Below are 22,910 nucleotides of genomic sequence, written 5' to 3'. Positions count from 1 at the left end.
TCTGCACATCCACATTCTACTATCTTTCACGTTCCTGAACAGAGTCAACACCCCAGAGACCCCCACCTGGAGAGATTCTCTCTCCGTACTCTGTGTGCAAGGAGACCATCTTGTGCCTGTATATTTTTTGCTATCCCAGAGCACCTAGCAGAGGGGAGTGTGATTAATTCTCGCTGGATGAATGGCCGGCATCTCTGTGGAGCTAAAGTAAGAACTCACTTTCCTTGTCATCACCCACATCACTGAGGACCAAATGGGCAGTACCATGCCAGATAACTCAGGCTCAAACTAAGCCCAAACAATCTTGTCATACTGCCTTCTTTCCTCCTTTCTCTAAAGGGAAGTAAGGAACCACAAGTAAATTACAGGTTGTTTGAAAAGCTAAATTAATATAGATTTCCTGGGATGGGAGAAATTAACCGTTAATTCTAGGGCTGCCAACCGCAGCTGGAGCTCCCAAATGCAGTTCATTGTGACTACAATATTCAAAGTGGTTGAACAAATCTAGACTGCTTTGGGTCATGACATTTTAAGGTCCTATTCCGCTTTCCGAGGCTTAGTCTCTACTTCTCAGATAAACTGCTGCCACCTCCAGGATGAGTCCCTGTTTACATAAGGAGTAGCCAAAAATGGAGTAGTCTCTTTGAAGAGATATAATAAGTAAGAACACTGCCTGGGTGAACATGGAGGAACTCACCAAATTCTAGATGAAACTTGAAAGAAATCAATCTAAGCCGGAGGAAAGAAAACACTAAATTCACTATAAACCAAGAGAACACCTTATCTCAAGAGGTAGCTTAAGCTGAACATGCAAACAATTAAACTGAAGGCACAAAACAGGTTTTGTTAAGATCTCAGTCAATAGATGTTGGGATGTTTGAAACCTTTGAAGCAGAAGTTGAGGAGGAAGAAAATTCTCTTTTAAAGCATGCCTCTCTGTCTCTCTAAATACCGAATATAGTTTTGTAAAAAGACCACTTGATTAGAAGTCTAGGGTTCTGGGCTCTGCCAACAACCGGGTTGAGAATCTTGGACCATCCTCTCAAATTTCTGTACCTCCATTTCCTGATTTAAATGGGGATGACAGATGGTTACTTTTACATCCTTCCAAGCATCAAAACTGGGGACTCCCTCAAACTCTGATGAGGCAAAGGGAATCTAGGGTAATCTCAGTTGGGGGTAACACTTCTCCCCTTTGTTCTGGGACTGGACCATGTCACACAGCCTCTTGTCATTGTGCATTGCCGCTCAGTGACACGGACTCTCCCTTCTGCTTTCCCTTTACCCTGGACACTAGGTGGGGTGTGCACAGTTTGGTATTCCTGTGCTCGATGAGTGCCAGTTAGAAGGATCCCTCAAATAAAAGCAGTGGGTCAAGATGTTGAATACCCCCAAGACAGGACCCCTGACCACAAGAAATGAAAATCTTTTAGAAAAGACAATTTGCATGCCTAAAATACAAGAGGGCACATGTTCACTGTCACACTAGAAATACACAAGGTCAAACAGCGCATGGTGTAAACTAGGAAAGCGAGAGTATTCTAGCAAGGAAAGCTGAAGCCTGGGGGTGAGCAGTGCTGTGTACATGAGGGCGTCCAGGGAGAGGAGGGGCAGAGGCTTGGTTGCCAAGTCCAGAACAGAAGGTGGACTTGATGCAGTAAATAATCAGAAGGCATTCTACGTTCCTGAGCATAGGCCTCAAGGGGCAAAAATGAAACAAGTTGCCTGAGCATTAACAATATGCATAAAAAGGTTTATAGGAAATTAATGATGTACTTATTTGCCAATTAGCTTATAGAAAACAAGTTTACATTTTTCTTCATTATTTTTCACCCACTTTTTTCTGCGTTCTTTGTAAAGATAAAATGAGTCCTCAATCACTTTTCTATCACTGTCAATTTTTGATTCCATGTAGACTGATGCTATTGTATATTCTTATTCTCTAGTTTCCCCTTAGAAATCCTACAACCTGTTGTCTTTTGACTCAAAGCCCTGTTTCTTGACAAATTAAAGCATCACTGCCACCATTAGCCCTGCTCACCAAAACACAATGGCAACAGGTTGCCATCAGGGACAGGGTTATGAAAATACAAGATTCAAGCTTCCTTGAGGGGAATGATCATGTCCTGCCCAAGAAGGAAAAGACTAGATGTAAAATGGGATGCAATTAACTATATTCCATGTGACACAATCATTTTAGAAAAGAGAAAATTGCTTAAAATGATGGTGTTTGTTCGTATAAGAAGATAGTTCCAAGGCTTGAAGCCAACCCTCAACCACTGGTAAAATATTTTATTCCTATGAACAAATATAGTCACTAGAGCATTGTCTGTAGTAACAAAATACTGTAAACTACTAAAAGTCCAGTAGCCTGGGGTAGATTAAAGAGATAGATTAGAATACTACACATTTGTGAAAAAGAAAAATGAGAGGGATATACTATATGCAGACTTAGGCATGAACTCTCTAGGATACATAAGAAACTTGAAACAGTTGTTGCCTCTAGAGAGGGGATCTGGGGCTCTGAAGTGGAAAACACTTTTCACTATATGAATATTTTTGAATTTCTTTCTATGTGCATATATCAATTTTTAATGTGAAAATTTTCATGATTTTTTTCAGCAAACACTTATTTAATATATTTTTAAATGCCAAGTACTATATAAGATTTGGGGTATATAACAGAAAACAAGATGTAGTCTCTACCCGTAAGGACAACTTAGTAGAAGGACAAACAAAACGTGTTTTGCATGCTTTGGGGTAATAAAAGAAGGACGATGAAATCAGACTGAGAAATCACCAACCCAAACAGTGGGAGACAATTCTCCATGGGTCTCTCAGCTTTCTGCAGGTCTTGTGAAGAGGCATTGACACTCACCATTCCAAACTCTCTCTTCTAGGATGTTTGTATAGTAGCCAGCCTTGCAACATAGAGATAGTGTCTCCGGCTGGGAAGAAAGATTTGTTTCTTGACCATAATAACAAAATATCATCTCTCTCTGGGGCAAAGGTTGAGCAGGTTTGCCAACAGCTGTCTCATAAATTTTGGGGGAGTTCCTAATTCAAGGTTCCTCGGCTATAACAAACCCACTGTGTGCACTGCATCTATTTAGGCTACTCCACACTGCTGCCGTGGAACTTGGGTAACAAAAGGAATCTATGTGGACATGAAGCTCATGCTGCCTGCAATGACCATGAAGTCTTTTGTCTCTGACCCAGGAGTCTTGCATTTTCTGCCAGCATCTATGAAACCGTGGCAGACCAATTTGTTCACATGTAAGTAAGGTAAAATCAAGCCCCTCACAGTTCTTGACACCTAGATCAAAATTAGTCTGGTATCTTTTGTTTAAAAAAAATTAAAGAAAAGTAAGCTTTTCAGTCTAGCATCTCCTATAGCTCTGGTCCTAAATTAACATTCACCATCAAACCTATTTCAGCCATGCATCTTACCAATATGGCTCAGGGTGTGGAACGATCAAGAAAACACAGGTACCACCTTTGTTTCTCCCAAATAATGGGCCATATTCACTCCAGATCTAGGCATTAAAAGATATAAAGTGACATGAAAATTCCTATCCAATCTCAGCACAGGCAGGAAACCAGGACAAAGCCTAGTGAGACTGATTCTTTCCATGGTCAGAATGGGCCATAGCAGGCCACAATGGTGGATTTTAGCTATATCTTTAGACATCTGTGGCCTGTGAGTGCTTCATATACATATTGGCAAGATTAAGTTAATCTCAGTGATGAATCAATATTAAATCACAAAGCTCTTAATATCTCCTAAGCTTTGCTTTCTTACAAAGCAATCCTTTAAAAGCGTTCAGAATTGAGATTGGTTTTTGCCTGGATTTGTTTTTTTGTTTTTTTGTTTTTTTAGCATGCAATAAAGAGAAAGCTTTTCATGTCAGACTTAAACAAATTACCTCACTAGAATTGAGAACTAGTTTTTTCTTGTTTCTGGTGCTCTTTTACACCAATTTCTTAAGTGTATGGAATTTAAAAGAAGCTACTGCTGACCCTTAGTATTGCATCTCACTTTCAGTTTCATGAAGCAAATGCACACTTATTGAAGTATGCAATCTCGCTCCTCTTGCCATCTAGTTAGAATGCCTTCCCTCAGCTCTGGCAGCTTGTGGATTTTGGTTTACATCACATATAGTATCTTATTCTGGTAACATTACTATTTATAGCTCTGGTATTTGAGCCATGCCTATTTCAGAGTTAAAAAAAAAAAAAAGAATTTAGCATATAAGTTGTCTTTCTTTACAGAAAGCTAAAGAATAGTTGCTATTGTTGCTTTCCTCCCAAAAGGAAGTTGGCTTTTTCCCAGCATTTCTTGCAAGCCAAAAAGGTGAAATGAATCAGATGCAGATATTTTTGCTACAGAACTGATATTGAAAATAAGAGTCTTTAATATAAGAAAACATCCAAGTACTGATACTCATCATTGCAAGAAAACTTAAGACATCTTTCCCATCTGCTCTAATCAAGGGAAGCTCCTCATACCCATTTTATGGCAATCTACTGTATTTTTTGTGCTCAAGTTGATACCAAACTGAACGTAATGATTTTCAAACTTATTATGCAAAGAGTTACCTAGGAGGCTTTAAAAGACTTCATAGACTCTACCTTCAGATATCATGATTTAGTATGTCTGATGGAGATCACACACAGTTCACACTTTGAGAAATGTTGAATTTAGAGCATCATCTGTCAAGGGAGAAGAAACACTGTGAAGGAGCCCCTAATGAAAACTTTAAAATGCCCCGTACTTCCGTATGTCCTGACCTAGCTAGAAGAGTATAAGCCATGAGGTGGTTTTCCAATAATAGGGTTAAACCTGAGTTCAGCCACCCAGAGTGCAAGCTGACAGCTCACAGGCTGTATTCGGCCACACAGGAGTTCTGCCAGCTCCCTCAGGGCTTTTTCGTTTTTGTTTTTTTTTTTTCCCCTTCCTCTTTAAAAAATGAATGACTAACAAACTTCTAAGAAATTGTGATCTTTTACATAAAGCTTGCATTTCTCGTATCTTCTGAGAAACAGAAAGCTGGAAAGTCTGAGTCTACATTCTCTTGTGGAAACAGGTTGGAGCTGAGCTGCAGCTGCCCCCTTCTGTCCGGTTCCCCACACTCCGGGCAGCCAGTGGCTATCACCTGCCTAGCCCATGAAGGATCTGAGTTTCCAGTCCCTGATCCACACTCTGTCATCCACCCCCCTTTGAGATCTTCAGCTTACGTTTATGAGAGGTTGCTCAGAGATAAGGGTACAACCTGTATCTCTGGCATAGAGTAAAACAAAAAGGACATTATTTTGGACCAGTTAATATCACACTCCATCAAAGCGAGCCAATCAATAATACAGAATCTTTTATATTTAAAAAAGAACCTGACTGTGGATCAAAACCTATTTCATAATGGCAAAGAACTTAACCTCCCTCATCTTAGTCCTATTTCTCGTCATACACCGTTTATTCACGGTCAGTCATTAGCACAAACTCAACAGATGCGCCTTCCCTCCTGCTCCATCCCTCTGTCCACTCAGCCCCTGACTGACTGTGAGGAGATTTTCCCTTAAAGGAAAGTCATGGACCAGCACTCCAGTTTTTCAAAGTTAAATACGCCACCACCTGTTGGAACAGAGCCAGTTTTCTATTTTTTAACAAAATGCTCTTGATGAATATAGGCTATTAAGACCGGCAAGAAGGAAACACTAACACAATATTTTAAGAGCATTTTTCTAACACACCAGTTATGTGAGGGAAAAGGCAATGGGAGCAGCCCAGCCCAGGTTCATGCAATGAAGGGGTGCACTGGCTGCAGAGAATTTAAATAATAATAATAACTAGCTACAATTTGGTCTGCTTTTTATTGTGACCATGAGCCAGCAACTTCAATGATAACACATCCCTCCCCGCCCCAGGGCAGATGCTTGTGTCACAGCCCCTGTCCCCATCCCCCATGCCCCAGGTGAGATGTTAGACAATAAAAAAAGTACTATGGGTCTAAAATTCAAGAACAAACAGCGTCTTTAGGCCTTCCCCAAACCTTTTAAGTGCCACAATGCTGAAACTCTTCAAGAGGGTCACACACAATGTAGTTTTCCAACTACACATGATTAAAAACTTTCTCTCCTTTAAGCATTTTATTGGAGGTAAGCTTCTAGGAGCAGCTTCTGGCAAATGCTGCACAAGGGAATTTGGGGGTGAGTTATGTCAAGTTTTTGCTGTCTTGTTCACATCAAAAAGCAAAAAGACTCAATTCCCAAATATGCTAATTTCTCTCAGTATCTCATTATGATTCCACCTCACATGATTTTATCGCAGCAGTTTTAGAATATATTCATAATTTCAGCCTGTACATTATTTAGGGCTAGCAATTTCATAAATTACGTACTTGGTGGTTAAAATATTAAAATGGGCGTTTGATAATAGTAAAGCAGAGTCACAGGCTGTTGAAACTCATATCAAAGGGTGGGGAATGACAGACTCAGGCTGCCTTTCTCCAGTGAAGCTTCCTGGCTTTCAGTCCTGACCTTGTCTAACCAAGGACCTGATGGATGCGCAGCCTCCAAAGGTGCAAAGGGAACAACCAGTGCAGCCTCAAGGGGTCAGTGATAGAATCAAAATTCAAAATTGCCTCCACAAGCTAGAGCATGGAGCTGAGACCAAAAAAGGTACCTTTGAACAGGGATAGATTTGAATTTTGCAATCAAGCTAGAAGAAATCAACTGTATAAAACTGGGGAGTTGGGGAAATACTTCATTTGAAAAAGATTTGGTAGATCAGTAGAGCAAAAGTACAACAGCAGGCAAAAACAAAACAAAACAAAAACATGACTGTTAAGAATATCCAACTCTACCTTTATCTGCAATAAATAACACCCACCCCTGTCCTGGTCAGACCATGTATAGATACACTATTCAATTCCAGACTCTACACTTTCACATTTCAGAAGGCTTTTGTGCGTCCAGATTTTGTGGCAAAGGGCCTGGGAAATGAGTCATGGAGAAAGGTTGCAGAAATTGAAAGTGTCCAGTTTAGAGAAGAGAAGTGTATGTGTGTATGAAAGTCCTTTAAATGTCTGATGACACCTTTCGTAAGGAAGAAGCAGTGATGTCCACTGCTGCCCCAGTGAATGACAGCTTAAGTGGCAGACTCATAGCAACCGCAGGGCCTTTCAACCACCTGAACGGTGATGCTGATCGAGCTGCCATTCCCAGGAGTCTTGAAAACAGAGACTGAGGACACAGCGGGCAGTTGTCCCACCAACTCCTCCCAGCCTGCAGGGGCTCCTGTCTCAGGACGCTTCTAGGATGTGGTTACAGGACCTAGAGTCACTTACCACTACCTTGATGATTTTAAAGGCCTGAAGTCTGTATTTTCTCAGCACTGACTTGCCCTCATTCTCTTAATTTTGGCTGAAAAGAATAGATGATTCTTCTGTCACGAGGCCCTGGAAGGCGGGAACTGTGTCTTAGCTCCCCTTGGGACAGTATAACGTTCAGCATATGGCCTTTCACAGAACGGACATGTAGTAAATGTTTGTTGTGGAGCTGACTTGCTTGATTTGCCTTTTTCTGGATAGAGTTCGACCAGATAGTTTTGAAGATGGGGCTACCAGAACTGTGTACTACAGAATCTCAGATCTGTAAGGCTGGAAGGAACTTTGAAGTCCAGAGACCTCATTTTCTACATGAGGAAATAGAGGCTTAAGAGAGGACAGGAAAGGTCAAAGGACACACATATTTAGCTGCACTGTCCATTATGGTAGCCACTGGCCACTTGCAGCTAGCGAGAACTGGACATGTGCATAGTCTCAATGGCAATTTGTTTTAAGTATAAAATATACACTGGGTTTCTAAGACTTAGTATGAAAGAATGTAAAAATTCTCGTTAAGTGATTACATGTTGAAATGATAATGATTCAGATATATTTGAGTAAAACATTATTAATCTCACATGTTTCTTTTTTACTAATTTTAATGGCTACTTAGAAAAAAATCAAAATTACATGTGTGGCACATATATTTCTACTAGAATAAAACCCACATCTTGTGACTGCTGATTTGATACCTTGTACAGGATACTAGATTGTTTTAACAGAGAATCTTACCTTGATTTTAATTGCTTTCTTGAAGAGTATAAAATAATGACATGGAGTAGAAAAAAATAGAAAGCTAAAGGACAAAAGGGTTTGCTACGATTTTTAAACCAGGTCTTATCCCAGAGTCCTTCTGGGTTTATAAATATGTTGTGAGTATGCCTAGTGTAAATGCATAACGTCCCAGCATTCCTTCTGCCGACCTGAAGAAAATAAAATTGGCATGTCCACTGTATTAACAACAGATCTGTCTTTAGGAAAACAAAAGTCCCATTTTCCTGTTTGCTTTCTGATAAGCTTGTACTACTCTTAACCAGACCAAATCATCTGTATTGTAATTCAGAATTCAAAATGCAAGAAATCAGACAAATACTTGTTGCGTGTAAAACTGCAGCTACTTTTGCAAAGCTTAACATTTTCCATGAAATTATTTTAGTAACTGTTGCTATTATCTCAAATCATGGCAACTCTTACTATTAAAGATTAAGGCTTTCTTTTAGAAATTTGTGAAGACCCCACAAATACTCACAACACTATATGAGTTTGACCAGCAGTGCGGTTTTTAAAAAAGTGGAAAGTGGACCGTTTTTTTTTTTTTTTTTTTTAAGATGCAGGTGACTTTTAAACACCAGTATATCAAAATCAAATATGTACTAATGTACCATTACGTGTACAGCCCTCAAGCTTACCTTTGTATTTTTCTGTTTGGGCACTTAGAAGTTCTGCACATTTTGTTTCCTCCTCTTGTATTTCCAAATGAAATCGGCATTCTGGGTGAATGCCATTCACCTGTTAATAGTTAAAAGAAATAGGAATAACTAAAAATTTCATTATAAAAGGAAAATCAAGCAAAACTTCTATTAAAACAACCATATAACTCACAGTCCTAAACTACTTCCAAACTAACACTCATTTACAAGTTATCACTTTCATATTTCTGGCATGATTATTTAAAAAAAAGCTTCACTATTTACTTTATAAAGGTATTATAAAACAAATTTAAAACAATAGATTATTTTTAGCTGGAAAAGAAACTAACACAATACATTGTTTGTTGCTAGTACTAATTTGAGGGTGATAGAGCTCTTTAATCCAATAATCTTAATATTCAAGAATCCTCCATTTTACAACCCTTGATTTGATTAAAGTAAATACATTGCTTACTCATTAGACCATTCTCAATGATGTAGGCTATTTGTAGACTCTGGCATGCTTCATCTGAGGACAATCTCTGCATTCACTGGAAAGGGCTATAATAGGCTAACTTTATTTTTAAAGGCTACAGTACACATTTGAAAGTTAACCCTATGTATAGAGATAAAACTGTAATCATTTTGACTACTGAATTTGGCGTGAAGGAGATTTTCGAAAAGATTGAAGAGGGAGAGGGAAGGAGGGAGGAGATGTGGGTCAGTCATATCACTTTGGCTTCCACTAAACAAGAGGTGGGTGATCCCACTTCGGGTCTATCACAGGACAGATGTTACACACATTGAGATTAATAATGTCTATTAATTTGTGTAAAAGACAAACCAATATAATGTTTTTTAGTCTTAGAAGATAATATTCTCTGAGCTCTATTTTCACAAAGGTCTAATTGCCCAACTGGTCTTTTTTTTTTTTTTAATGACACCCCCTCTTTCACAAGAACATATACTGTACAGTGTAAATGCCCTTCAATTGCTTAAGGATTTTTCTCTTTCTGCGTGTGTGACCAAAATTTTCTCTTACTAAAGTAGTCATTAAAGAGAATCATACTCAAATGTGTGCATTATGGCTGTCGAAGTTTAGATATCCTACTATTGAGATAAGTTGATTAGAATTCTTTCCAGGAATAAAATTTCCTAATGGACTTAAGAAACTTAATGCTGGGTACTTCTGCCACATTTACCCCCATTTTAAAAAGACCCAAGGCTTGTTTTTCTTTCAGGCTCATTACTGAACCACTACCAACTGTAAAAACTCCTAAGCTTAAGCAGGTTGTGTTTTTGATATATGAGCAAATCAGTAGTTTACGTTTCCGAATGAGGGAAATTATATTGACCTAGAAAAGCAAATTTTTGTTACAGTATTACAAGACACTATGAGACTGACATTCCTGGAATATGCAGCGCAATGACTTATTTGGGGAGATCTTATAAAACAAAGCAGTATTAACCTTTACAATTCTGGATGGTTTTAAGGATCTGCCTCTTTGAAAGGCTTACAATTAATATAAAGGAACTTATTCTCACAGCATCCCTGTGCGGGAGAGAAGAGCTTGGTATGTCTTCATACAAGACAAGGGAGTTGGGCCATGGTGAGGGGCAGGGGGGGTTCACACACACCCCCAAAACTGAATCAGCAGCAGCAATTACAACTTTCCCTAAACAGTTCCATCCTTGCCTTCATGCTACAAGAGAGAACATGGATCAACAGAGACAGTGATGTTGGCTGTGATAACCGCATATAAAATATATACGTGTATACATACAGATTCTCAGTTTTCAGTCTAGGAGGAGAGCAAGAAATAAAGTTAAAAAACTTTTTTTCAAATAACTTTTTTAAAAGTTCTTCAAATATATGAAAGAATTCTTGAGAACTAATTAATGTATTAATGCTCTCAGGTAACAAACTTCTGTTCCAGTTTATCATTTCCTCCCGTGCTCTTAAATGGGAAAAAAAAAAAAAATCAAAGCAGAGTATTTCTAGAAGGAAAGCACAAACCAGAACATTCTTTAGCACCCCACATCCCCGCCTGACACATACTAAACAAATAAAAACCAATAATAAATATCAGGAGGTAGAAATAAGTATTTAATGACAAAGCAAACTCCAATTTCCCTCTGAAATGCAAAGCCTGAGCAGGTGACCGCAGCCCTCTTCCCCTCACTCAGGGAAGTCCACGGCTATAGGTTTTACAATCCAGGGACCGAGGGCCTGCCCAGCCATACAGCTCCAAGAATAAACGGCCGGGGAACTATTTTCATTCTTTAAGAGAGTCGAAAAGGCAATCGGACCCTCTCTCTAACAAAGCAAAGGCGGTAGGAAGAGGGTTAATGCATCTTCCCAGCCCCAGAGTCTTAAAATCTGGCCAGACCTGGGGAGCTCGGTTCTTGCAGATCTGCTTGAGAAGGTCTCGAACTCCATATGGCAACAATTTTAACTCCCCCGGATCCCCGGGTGGCGCACGGAGCCGGCGGGCAGGCGCACCGGTGACCCCGCGGCCAGCGCGCGGCTGCCACCCGAGTCCGCCTCGCGTTCTCTACTTTCTCCCGGACTCAGTCGGGCGCCGCTTCTTTGCCAGACCGCGCGGGAAGGACAGCAACAACCTGGCCGGTGAGGAACGCGCTTCTCTTTGAAAAGAGAGAAGCTGGGGACCCGGGTTGGGATACCGGGGGAATTGGGAGCGAAGGGGCTCGCAGGCAGGAACCCCAAAGCGCGGGCCCGCAGGGTGCACTCACGGAGGCGAGCAGCAAGCAGCAGCAGGTCAGCAGCGCGGGGGCTCGCAGCGCGGACTGCCTCATCCCGCGGGCGGGTGGGCGGCGGGGATCAGCCTGACGCGGGCCACCCGGTGCCCGCCGCCTTCTTCCGGAGCTCCTGGGACCCCGAGGGCAGAAACATGGGTCGGGCCGAGCAGCGCAGGTGCGGAGCGGACGCCAACCCCTTGCCCGGCGCCCTCGGGCGGTTCCGCACCCCGCGGCCGGAGGCTCCTGGCCGTTCCGAGCGCCCTGGGCGCCGCAGCAGTTGCCGCCTGAGCAGCCGCAGCCACGTGGGTCCCCGGGAGCCGCCGCCCGCGCTCGCCGCCCCCTCCGGGCAACCGCGGGTCCGCCGCGGTCCTGCTGGGTGCGCGGCGCCTCGGAGCACCGTCGCCGTCCGCCTCTGCCGTCCGGGTTTGCTCCCCGAGCTCTGCAGTTCGGCCGCCCGCCCCTAGTCCCGCGCGCTTTCCCCTCCTCTCGGCGTCCCTAGCCTGGCGTCCTCTCTCCTCCCCCGCTTCACCCTCCCCCCAGTTTTCCTTTAACGGCGGGTGTAAAGGCGGTGGGAGGAGCGAGGCGAGAGATGCGCACAGGTGGGCGAGGGGCCCCCAGTGCCTGGCACAACTTTAAGTGGAGAAAAACCCGGGAAGCGCAACGGGGAGCTACGCACGTTGGAAAGAGAGAAAGAGGGCGTCAGGCGTGCGCGCTTTGCAGTGAATTGCATTTGCTTTGCGCCTACCTGTGTCCTCCTTATTAAATAATGACAGCTAAAAATATCTAAGAAAGAGGCAAGACACCCAAAGTAGGGTGGGTTGGTTGCCTTCGAAGCTAGTGGCTTTGGGATTGGGGAACTGAAAATTAAAAAGAAAATTTTACCGCATTTTGGTGTGGTTGTGATGGTGGGGGGTGTGGGGCGGGGACAGCCTCAGAAGAGGAAATCAGATTGAACAGAAAGTTCCAGAGAAAATTGGAATGTAGGGTGGATACGGCTCCCAGTCTCAGTTCTGCTGCCTATCTTTGGCTCTGCCTTTGTAAAATGGGTAGAGTCATACTCTTTCCCACAACTCGCAGCTGCCAGGAGGTGAACAGATGGATGTGGACACCGCTGCGGAGCGTGGACCTGCGCGGGATGTGATTTCGGGGTCTTAAGAAAAGCTCCTTCCCTTCCTCCCACACGACACACTGTGCCGTGATACCCATATGTCAAACAGCGCTGCCTCCAGAGACTGAAAAAAATGGGTGTTTCCTGAAGCTTAGGAATTGCATCGTGTCACCTTTTAACTTCCGGAAGGATTCGTTTAGCATAATAGCTACTTGTCACTCGTCAAATGACAAAGCACTGAGAAATGAGAACTAAAACAGGTAATTTTTTTAAACTTTTGGAAATAATTTAAAACTTACCCAAAAGTTAGAAGAACTTTTCTAGATTCACTGATTAACATTGCACACCATTGGCTTTATCATTTGCTTTACACCTCTCCCTGTTGCTTTCTCTGTCTCTCTTTTTTTACTACACTCGCGCACACACACACCTGCCAGCTGTGGCCAGCCCGACTCTGCATGCTGTGCTCACATTCCCTGCCATAAATTTAACACTGGTGCAATATTTTTGTCTAATCTTCTGTCCTTATACCAGTTTTCTCAATTGACCCAATAATGTCTTTCAGAGCATTCATTTCCCTCCAATCCAGGTCCTGTCTAGAATCAGGTGTTGCATCTAGCGGTCCTGGCTCTTTAGCCTCCTTTAATCTGGAACATTTTCACAGCCTTTTCTTGTCTTTTATGAACATTGACATTTTGAAGAATACATCCTGTCCCTCCCCCACTTTATCGTTGAATGTTCCTCATTTTGGACTTGTCTGATGCGGCTTGTGATTAGGCTATGTAAGTTTTACTTCCCAAAATTCTGCATAAATGGTGCTTTGTCCTTTTCTGGGCATCACATCTGGAGGCACACAGTGTTCATCTTCTTTTCATTGACAGTGCTGATTTTGATCAAAGGTCAAAGTGTGGTCACATTTCTTCACCACTGTAGTTACTATTTTTTCACTTATAACAAGCAATCTGTGGAGAGACACTTTAAGATTATGCAAATGGCTTGCCTCATCTAAATTTTCCCTTAGATGTGGTATCCATTGATGACGCTTGCCTGAACCAATCTTTACTATGATGGTTGCAAAACAATGAAATTTATCAGTTACCCTTGCCATTCTGCTGCAGACAAGAAGCCTCCCTTCTCCCCTTTCATCCATCTGTCTACCGATCGATCTGTTCATCCATTCATCTGCAGTATGTACTATCATCCATTTATCCATCCATCAATCATCTGTCATCATTTGTATCTATAGATATCTGTCTACCTATCTTCATCATCATCTGTCTACCCATCTGTCCGTCTGTCTGTCTGTCTGCTATTGATAGAGACTCGTGGATTCTTATTTTTTCCAATTGGCTTATAATTCATTTCTGCACTTAAATCCTTTTATGCTGGCTCCTGTTTCTTGTGACACACCTCTGTTATTATAATTATATATGTATATAACACACACACACACACACACACACACACACACACACACACACACACATATATATTTTAACACTTTCTTACTTTCTAGTATGAAAAGATATTACAGGTTCCTGTGGCACCTGCTCTGCACCTGCCCGGGAATCAGCCGTATCTCCGAGGAACCCTGGTTCCATTTAGTGAGGAGCAGTGTTCAAGATGAAGATCTGGATGCCAGGTATGCAAATTGGGACCTAGAAGCTTATTGACTCTGGGTCCAATCTGACAAACATTTCTTTTACTCACTATATAGGCCTGTGCGGGATACTGATCACGTGCTTCGACTTGGCGGGCCTGGGCTGGGGGACCTGATCAGCCCCTGGGGAGGGTGGTGGGCACGGGCGACAGCACCCTCCACTGCCCCCCAGGCCTGGGAAAGTGAGGCCGAAGGCAGGCCCCATTTCCTCACCCAAAATACCACCGTAGGGGAGGCTTGCCGGAGGGAACCGCCTTTTCCCCACCCCCTTATCTTGCCCCTGACACTCCCCATTGCCAGAGCAACTCCCCCACCGTCAGTGCGCATGCGCAGTTACCAAAACTACTCCCGCCCCTTGTCATTCAACCTCCGCGCCCTCTCTGAACCAATCCAAGCCTTCGACCTCTATAGCTACCCCGCCCTCTAATCGCCCAATATAAGCTTGTGTTCTCGCCTAATAAAGCTCTCTCTCTTGGTTTCATCATCCCTCAAGTACCGTGTCCTGCCTGTTCCTTCTCGCCGCCCTCCACACCTTGCACGCCCCCCCGCCGGGGACCAGGCCAAATCCCCCGCCTCGCCTTCGCCTCCGGGAAAGAGCCCCCGCCGCCGGTACCTTCAGAGCAAGCCTGGGAGCCTAGGATTTAGCTACCGGCCGCCACCCCCCCCCCCAGACGAATCAACTGCGACCGCAACTGGCGCCCAACGTGCGGCCCCTGCAATTAGACGTCCTCTCCACGCAGCGGTCCAGTGACGCCACTCGCTCGCCCGGACGCCTCTCCAGCTCTCCTTCTCCTCGCCTGCAAGGTAAGGGCCGCCTCTCCCTCGCCGCTCCCGGAGCCGCCTCTCCCTCGCCGCTCCGCGTCAGGGGCCGCCTCTCCCTCGCCGCTCCGCGTCAGGGGCCGCCTCTCCCTCGCCGCTCTGGAGCCGCTCCTCCCTTCCCCACTACCCATTCTTCCGTCTGCCTCTCGTCCTTTTCTTCTATGACCCCCATTCCTCCTAACGCTCTCCCTCTTCCCCTCCATTACTTTGCTGTAGTCCTTTGTGTGTTTCTTTCTTTCTTTGGCGCCGTGTACCTCTTTGCAACTGCCCCCCCAAACTGCTCCAAAATGGCGAACTTCCTCCTTCTTCTTCTACTGAGGGGAGGAAGTGCTCTAGTGATGACGTCAGCCCTAAGCTGGGCCGGAAACCGCATGCGCTTTACCCCACCCTTTCACAGGGCGGAGCTAGTCCGCCATCTTATGCCTTAAGCCCCTCCCTTTCACAGGGCGGAGCTAGTCCGCCATCTTATGCCTTAGGCCCCGCCCTTTCGCAGGGCAGAGTTAGTCCGCCATCTTATGCCTTAGACCCCGCCCTTTCATAGGGCGGAGCTAGTCCGCCATCTTGTGCCTTGGACACCGCCCTTTCACAAGGCGGGGCTAGTCCGCCATCTTGTGTCTTAGCCACGCCTACCGCGCCGCCATCTTGCGACGCTTGGGGCCTCCCACTTCCACCTCCTCCTTCGACAAGCTCCCCCTCGGAGCCGCTACCGGCAGCTGCCGCTGCCCCTCCCACCCTGCCGACTAACAACCCCTGGCTGCCTTCTACACCTCAAGGCAACCCTTGGGGCAACGCTGCCCCTACCCCACTCCCGTGCCAGGCCCTCTACTTTGGGTGCACCCTGCTAAAAGCCAGCTTAGGAAAATTTGCCCCGCAGTGCGGCTCTGGATCAGCCTAGCTTCAGATCTAGTCACCCTGGCTGTTCATGTATTTGGAGAGCCGCCGGAAAAAATTGTTTGGCCCCTGGACGCAGGCCAAACCCGCCTGCTTATACGTGATAACCTGAACATGCAAATCCTCTTAGAAGGATTTCAGGGAGAATTCAGCTGCCACTATCCTAGCCATCGACTGTTACAGGGGCTCGCCAAGCTTCCCTTCCGCAGCCCCTTCCATCCTTTCCCCTCCTCTGCACCCATCCCGGGTGCCACTACCGTCTTCACTGACGCCTCCAAAACCCGTTTTGCCTTCCTCTCTTATTCTCAGGACCTCCCGGAACCCCGCCTATTCAGTTATGTCAACCTTCATTCAGTTCAAGTGGGGGAAATTCTGGCGGTGTCATACGCGCTAAACGCCCACTGCAACCACCCAGTAAACATTTTCACAGACAGCCTCTACACGTATCAGGTCTGCCGAGTCCTCGCATTTTCCACCTTTTTCCCCGGGAACTCGGCCATCGATAAAGCACTTTCTAACCTCAGAAGCATCTTAAAGTATAAACAGGATCCTTGGTTCGTTAGCCACATTCGTAGTCACTCAGGCCTTCCGGGGCCCTTGGCTAATGGTAACAGTATAGTAGACCAAGCGGTCTCAGCTCAAAATATCCAAGCTATGCTAACTCACACGGCAGCCCCTCCGGGGGATGCTGTTAACCAGGCCAAGTTATTGCATTCCAGGTTTCACTTTTCGGCTACGTCGTTACATCATTTATGTGGCCTCCCCCTAGATACCTGTAAACATCTTGTCCGCAATTGTGCAACTTGTGCGCCCTTTGCGCCGCTTAGCCCCCTGCAACCTCAGGAAGTCAACCCACGAGGCCTAAAACCCAATTCTAAATGGCAAATGAACGTAACTCACGTTCCGTCCTTTAAACGCCTCAAATATGTGCATGTAATAATTGACACCTTCTCGGCCATGTGTTATGCAGTCCCCCTCGCCGGGGAAACGGCCAAACACTGTATCAAGGCCCTAAAACAAGGAATTCTCTTCATGGGAGTTCCCTAGGACCTAAAAACGGACAATGGGCCTACCTATCGCAGTGCCTCCTTTGCAGCCTTTCTTCAGTTATATAACATCACCCATCACTTCAGTATCCCCTATAATCCTCAGGGGCAAGCCATTGTGGAAGCAGTCCATCGCCGCTTAAAAACACAAATTGAAAAAGAAAGGGCAATGCTCCCCCAGGCAACTCCAGGGGACCTTATCATAGCAGCCCTTATTCACCTTAATCTACTCACATTCAATAAAGAAGGGCTTTCGCCCCTACATAAACATTGGGGGCCCTCATACAGGCCTACTCAGGCCCCGATGGTTTACTGGAAGAACCCAGAGAATAATGCCTGGAAGGGTCCCTCCCCACTCCTCGCCCAGGGGCGCGGGTTTGCTTGTGTTTTCCCAGATGATGCAGCACAACCAATCTGGATCCCAGGAAGGGCAATCCGGCCTGCCACCAGCAACCACGCGTCTAACGAGACGAGAACGCCGTCGTCTCCGCAACCTGGTGCACCAGATAACAACAGTACACCTGGGCCTGGACCCCAGTCTGAGTGAACCCCCTTTTTCCACAGCTCTCCAGCCGCACCTCAGCTTCAACCAGCCGCACCTCAGCTGCAAACAACGCATCGCCAACCCCACCACCCCAACCTTTTCTACCCCCTTCTCGTTACTCCTCTCCCCTCTTCAACCTTATCCAAGCGGCCTTCACCTCAGTGAATTCCTCCCACCCCTATCTTACCTCCTCTTGTTGACTTTGCCTCTCCACTTCTTCCCCCCTGTATGAACCAATTGCCTCCAACCTCTCCTTTTCAGAAAACACAGAGAACAGCCCTTCAGAATGCAATTGGAATACCTCTGCCGTCCCCTTAACCTTTCATTCAGTCTCCTTTACAGGAAAGTACATCCGCCCTCGCTCAAGTAACTCTCCCAACCTCACAGCTTGTGCCAACTACTCATCTCCCAGCAGCTCTGCCAAATTTCTTATTCCCCACAACTCCTCCCAATGGCTCTGCTCCTCTACAGAACTTACCCCCTGCCTTAACGTGCAAACCCTCAATACAACTAATAAAACTTGCCTCCTAATTGTCCTCATCCCTAGGGTCTTATACCACAGCGAGAAAAACTTCTTCCTCCGCCTGGAAAGAACTGCAGATCCTGCCCTTCTACAAAAGCGAGAGCCCATCACCGCCCTCACAATTGCCTCCCACCTAGGTCTTGCGGGCGCTGGCACCGGAATCGCTGCATTAGCCAGTCAAAGCTCCGCCCTAACTCACCTCCGGGCGGCTGTTGACGAGGACATTCGTCACCTACAAGACGCTATTTCCCATCTTAAAAATTCTGTCAATTCCCTCTCTGAGGTAGTGCTCCAAAACCGCCGAAGTCTCGACCTTCTCCTCCTCAAAGAAGGAGGCCTCTGCACCGCCCTAGGAGAAGAGTGCTGTATATATGCCAATTCCACAGGTCTCGCCGAGGACAGCCTAAAAAAGGTCCGAGAGGGACTGGAACAACGTAGAAGAGACCGTGAAGCCACCAGTTATTGGTCCCATATCTTTACCCCCCTCCTCCCTTACCTACTCCCTCTCCTCAGCCCCTTACTAATGATCATTCTAGCTCTCACTTTAGGACCCTGCATTATCCGCAGAATCGTCCAACTTGTAAGAAAACAAACAGATGCTATTTTTTCCTCGTTCGTGCAAATCCAGTACCAGCAACTCGCCACCTCTAACGCTCCCTACTCCAAGATGACAACCAACCCTCCGCAACCTCACCGCCACCGGTCAACCCGCCGACCGCGAGGCCCTTCTCGATCGCCTGGACATCACACCAACCTCGAGCTCCAGTTTATCTGAACCTCCAACTTTAAACCTCCCATCCTCGTCCATCCCGCAAGCAACAAGGCTCCTGTCGAGCACCCGGGTGCCACACCAACGCTGAGCTCCAGCCTTGCTGAGCTACCGTCAACCCTTTTTCCCCTCCCCAACCTTCCCCTTCCCTCATCCTTTGGCGGACCTCTCCGGTAAGCTTCTTCCTTTAATTAGAAAAAAGGGGGAAATGCGGGATACTGATCACGTGCTTCGACTTGGCGGGCCTGGGCTGGGGGACCTGATCAGCCCCTGGGGAGGGTGGTGGGCACGGGCAACAGCGCCCTCCACTGCCCCCCAGGCCTGGGAAAGTGAGGCCGGAGGCAGGCCCCATTTCCTCACCCAAAATACCACCGTAGGGGAGGCTTGCCGGAGGGAACCGCCTTTTCCCCACCCCCTTATCTTGCCCCTGACACTCCCCATTGCCAGAGCAACTCCCCCACCGTCAGTGCGCATGCGCAGTTACCAAAACTACTCCCGCCCCTTGTCATTCAACCTCCGCGCCCTCTCTGAACCAATCCAAGCCTTCGACCTCTATAGCTACCCCGCCCTCTAATCGCCCAATATAAGCTTGTGTTCTCGCCTAATAAAGCTCTCTCTCTTGGTTTCATCATCCCTCAAGTACCGTGTCCTGCCTGTTCCTTCTCGCCGCCCTCCACACCTTGCACGCCCCCCCGCCGGGGACCAGGCCAAATCCCCCGCCTCGCCTTCGCCTCCGGGAAAGAGCCCCCGCCGCCGGTACCTTCAGAGCAAGCCTGGGAGCCTAGGATTTAGCTACCGGCCGCCACCCCCCCCCAGACGAATCAACTGCGACCGCAGGCCTGGGCAAGTCTATTTACTTCTTTGAACTATTTGCCCACTTATAAAATTTCAATAATGATAATTTCCCTTCTCCCTCAGAGGGTCTCTGTAAGAATCAGGAATATTAATGCATACATTTATGCTTCGTTGAGAGCCTACAGTCTAAAAATTACTGCGTTGGGTGCAGCGAGAGATCAAATTATGGGGAAGATGTAAAGCCTCTTCCCCTAAAGGATTTAATAGTCCAGAGGCTAGGGGGTATATGACATAGATAAATAATTGTGACATGTGTGATAATAACAAATGAGACAAATGAGAGAAGTGTGGTGATTTGCAGCTGTGTGCACTCCAGAAAAACATGTTCTTAAATTTAATCCATTCCTGTGGGTGTGGACTCATTGTAAGTAGAACCCTTTTGATGAGGTTACTTTATTTAAGAAGGTGTGACCTACCTCAGTCAAGATAGGTCTTAATACTATTACGGGAGTGCTTTATAAGCAGAGTGAAATTCAGACAGAGAGAGAGAAAGCCACGGGAAGTAAGAAGCTGAAATCAACAAAGCACAGAAAGGAATAAGAGGCCACCATCTGCATTGTCATGTGACAAGCTAAGGACCAAGAATCACCAGCAGCCAGCCCCAGAATGCCACAGTCTTCGGGGAGAAAGCATTGCCTTTGATGATGCCTTGATTTGGATTTTCTTTTAGCCTCAGAATCGCAAGCAAATAAATACCCATTGTTTAAATTGGTATTTGCTTGAGCAACCTAGGAAACTAAAACAAGGAAGAATTACTTTTTCCTTGGAAGAGTGACAAATTTGACTGGAAGAATGTTTTTGACTGATAATTCAAGGGTGGAAGGTGGGAGAGCATTTCAATCAGATGGAATACTTTGAACAGAGGTTCTAAAGAACAGTGAATGTGCTGTGAGTATCAGAGTAAGAAATACGGCTACTCTGGGAGGCCTGAAGAAGCCAAAAGATAATCAAGATCCAATGGAGAGTAAAATCAGGATTGTACAAGTCAAAATTTAACACACTGCCAAATGGAATGCACGACAAATGGATTCTTGATATTCCGACTATCTTCTCTTGCTCTGAATCCCTCATTCCCACTGATGCCAGATATGGGAGTGGTACTTGTATTAGTCTCTTTTGGGTAAATGCCCAGTCTTCCAGGATTTTTTTTTTTTTTTTCCATTTCCCCTTCCCATAGCCAAAAAGGTGTCTGAGTGCAGGAGTAAGCTTTTTTGCCTTCAGGACTGGGCATAGAGGGACTCACTTTTCTATTGCCAACCCCTGCTGGTATCTGTATAGTGGGGCTGAGCTTGTCTTTGTTCTGGACCTCTGGCACTGGCCCCACTGAGCTGTGGCCAGCCCCTGACTTTGGTGCTGTGCTGACAAGCCATGCCTTGCCTTCTGCCAAGTCTCAGCCGACTTGATCCCAGCCAGGCCTCTCTGTCCACACCTCTTCCTTAGCACCTCCACCTGCCTACATTTTTAGGATCTGGAGAGGCAGGGTGTGGTGAGGCACTCTTCAGCTCTCCATTCCCTCCTACCCAGGCAGCCCCCTTCCATCACCCCCTGTTGCCTGGATGGCACATGTTTCCCTGGCACTTGCCACCAGCTTCCCCTGTTTTCCGACACTGAGCTCTGAGAGGGAGAATCAAATCTCTAACAATGGAAGCTGAGCAGCTCCTTGTTTGTTGTACCCACAAAGCACGGAAACCTAATGATTCAGAAACCTTTGAGGGCCTCATGATTGGAAGAGAGTGAAAGATACACCTTTTTAATCATTTCAAAATAAGTACTATACTGTTTGAGATACATTTCCAAAAGAGAAAATAAACTTCATGGAAACCTAACTTTCTGAAGTCCTTCTGGTCCCTCTCCCCCATCCAGATGAGTCAATTTGGGTCGCAGTGGCCACATTTGCTTGCGTGTAAGGAAAGAACACCTTGTGCAGGACTGCAGTGACCTTAGATGTGTGCCCAAGCTCCTCATTTTTGTTTTCAGACGGCCAGGAAGTGGTTGATTGGTGGGCACAAGTCAGGCGAGAGCAACACTGGCAAAGCTCTCGGGAGTGCTGGGTCTCCCACATGTCCAAGGGGTCACAACTGGGGATGTGTTGGACCCCATAACCATCTGGGATAAGGAGTTTCTCAGCTACCATGCCTTGGAATTTCTCAATATGAAACTTGATAAAGCCCCACTTACTGGAGTTATGGATCTTCTGGTGACCAGGGAACTTGAACTTGGCCCTGCCTACCGCTTCAATCACATGCTCCCTGTTTTGAAACTTGGTGTTGATGGACATGATGACTTAGCCCATGGGGACCCTGGCCACCGTACTCTGGGGCTTTCCAAGGGTATACCTTTCTGGAGCCTAAATCAGGGGCACTTGAGGTCAGACATGATCATCAGCAGGCAAGGGCTGTCTCCAGGGTCCCTTAGGGCCACCCATACAAGCAATTGGTTGCTTCCACTACCAAGGAGGCTGCTGTCTGCAGCCATTGCACACTGGGTCCCTGTGGGGAAAGGAGGATGCTCGTGTTAATTGGCTGCAGAGCCAAGCCCCTCATTTTTTTTTCGAATGCAATTTTATTGTGGTATATTCACATTCTAAACAGTCTTCCAAAGTGTACAGTCAGTTGCTCACAGTAGCATCAGATAGTTGTGCATTCATCACCATGATCAATTTTTTGAGCATTTTCATTACTCCAAAAAATAAAAATAAGAATAAAAATAAAAATAAAAAACACCTAAAATATTTCATAGTCCTCCCTCCCCCCCATTATTTGTTTACCTTTTGTCTCCCTTTTTTCTCCTTACCTGTCCGTACACTGTATAAAGGGAGTGTGAGCCACAAGGTTTTCACAATCACACAGTCACACCATATAAGCTATATAGTTATATGATCATCTTCAAGAATCAAAGGTAATGAATTGCAGTTCAACAGTTTCAGGTATTTCCTTCTAGCTATTCTAGTACACTAAAAACTAAAAAGGGATATCTATATAATGCATAAGAATAACCTCCAGAATGACCTCTCGACTCCGTTTGAAATCTCTCAGTCACTGAAACTTTATTTTGGTTCATTTCTCTTTCCCCTTTTGGTCAAGAAGGCTTTCTCAATCCCACAATGCCAGGCCCAGGCTCATCCCTGGGGATCATATCCCATGT

General features: G+C 45.7%; 1 protein-coding gene, 1 long non-coding RNA gene and 1 other non-coding gene across 6 annotated transcripts in view; 1 reads left to right on the top strand and 2 right to left on the bottom strand.

The window, feature by feature from the left end:
* The window catches only part of VIPR2 (vasoactive intestinal peptide receptor 2), a 176,265-nt gene extending 164,220 nt beyond the window's left edge, over positions 1–12,045 (bottom strand). For 2 of the 3 annotated variants that reach the window (XR_005216905.1, XM_037835704.1), the window contains exons 1-2: positions 11,546–12,044; positions 8,792–8,891 (exon numbers count right to left, since the gene is read on the bottom strand). Coding sequence is in view for 2 of the 3 variants with exons in the window: in XM_037835704.1 (XP_037691632.1) it covers positions 8,792–8,891; positions 11,546–11,608 (163 nt within the window). In the remaining variant the exon portion in view is untranslated. Of the gene's footprint in view, positions 1–8,791; positions 8,892–11,545 lie in introns of all 3 variants that reach the window. The other variant, XM_037835705.1, reaches the window with a different exon arrangement.
* Positions 10,912–22,910, top strand: part of LOC119533850 — a 41,715-nt gene continuing 29,716 nt past the window's right edge. Inside the window, exons 1-4 of one of the 2 annotated variants that reach the window (XR_005216906.1) lie at positions 10,912–11,420; positions 12,629–12,919; positions 14,176–14,301; positions 14,813–14,866. This is a non-coding gene — a long non-coding RNA (uncharacterized LOC119533850). Of the gene's footprint in view, positions 11,421–12,628; positions 12,920–14,175; positions 14,302–14,812; positions 14,867–22,910 lie in introns of those variants that run through there. The other variant, XR_005216907.1, reaches the window with a different exon arrangement.
* LOC119535605 lies at positions 22,160–22,294 on the bottom strand. The gene has a single exon (XR_005217222.1). It is a non-coding gene; the product is annotated as a small nucleolar RNA SNORA70 (small nucleolar RNA).

The sequence above is a fragment of the Choloepus didactylus genome, chromosome 5 (assembly GCF_015220235.1).
Source record: "Choloepus didactylus isolate mChoDid1 chromosome 5, mChoDid1.pri, whole genome shotgun sequence".
NCBI lineage: Eukaryota > Metazoa > Chordata > Mammalia > Pilosa > Megalonychidae > Choloepus > Choloepus didactylus.
This window is presented reverse-complemented; position numbering and strand designations above follow the sequence as displayed.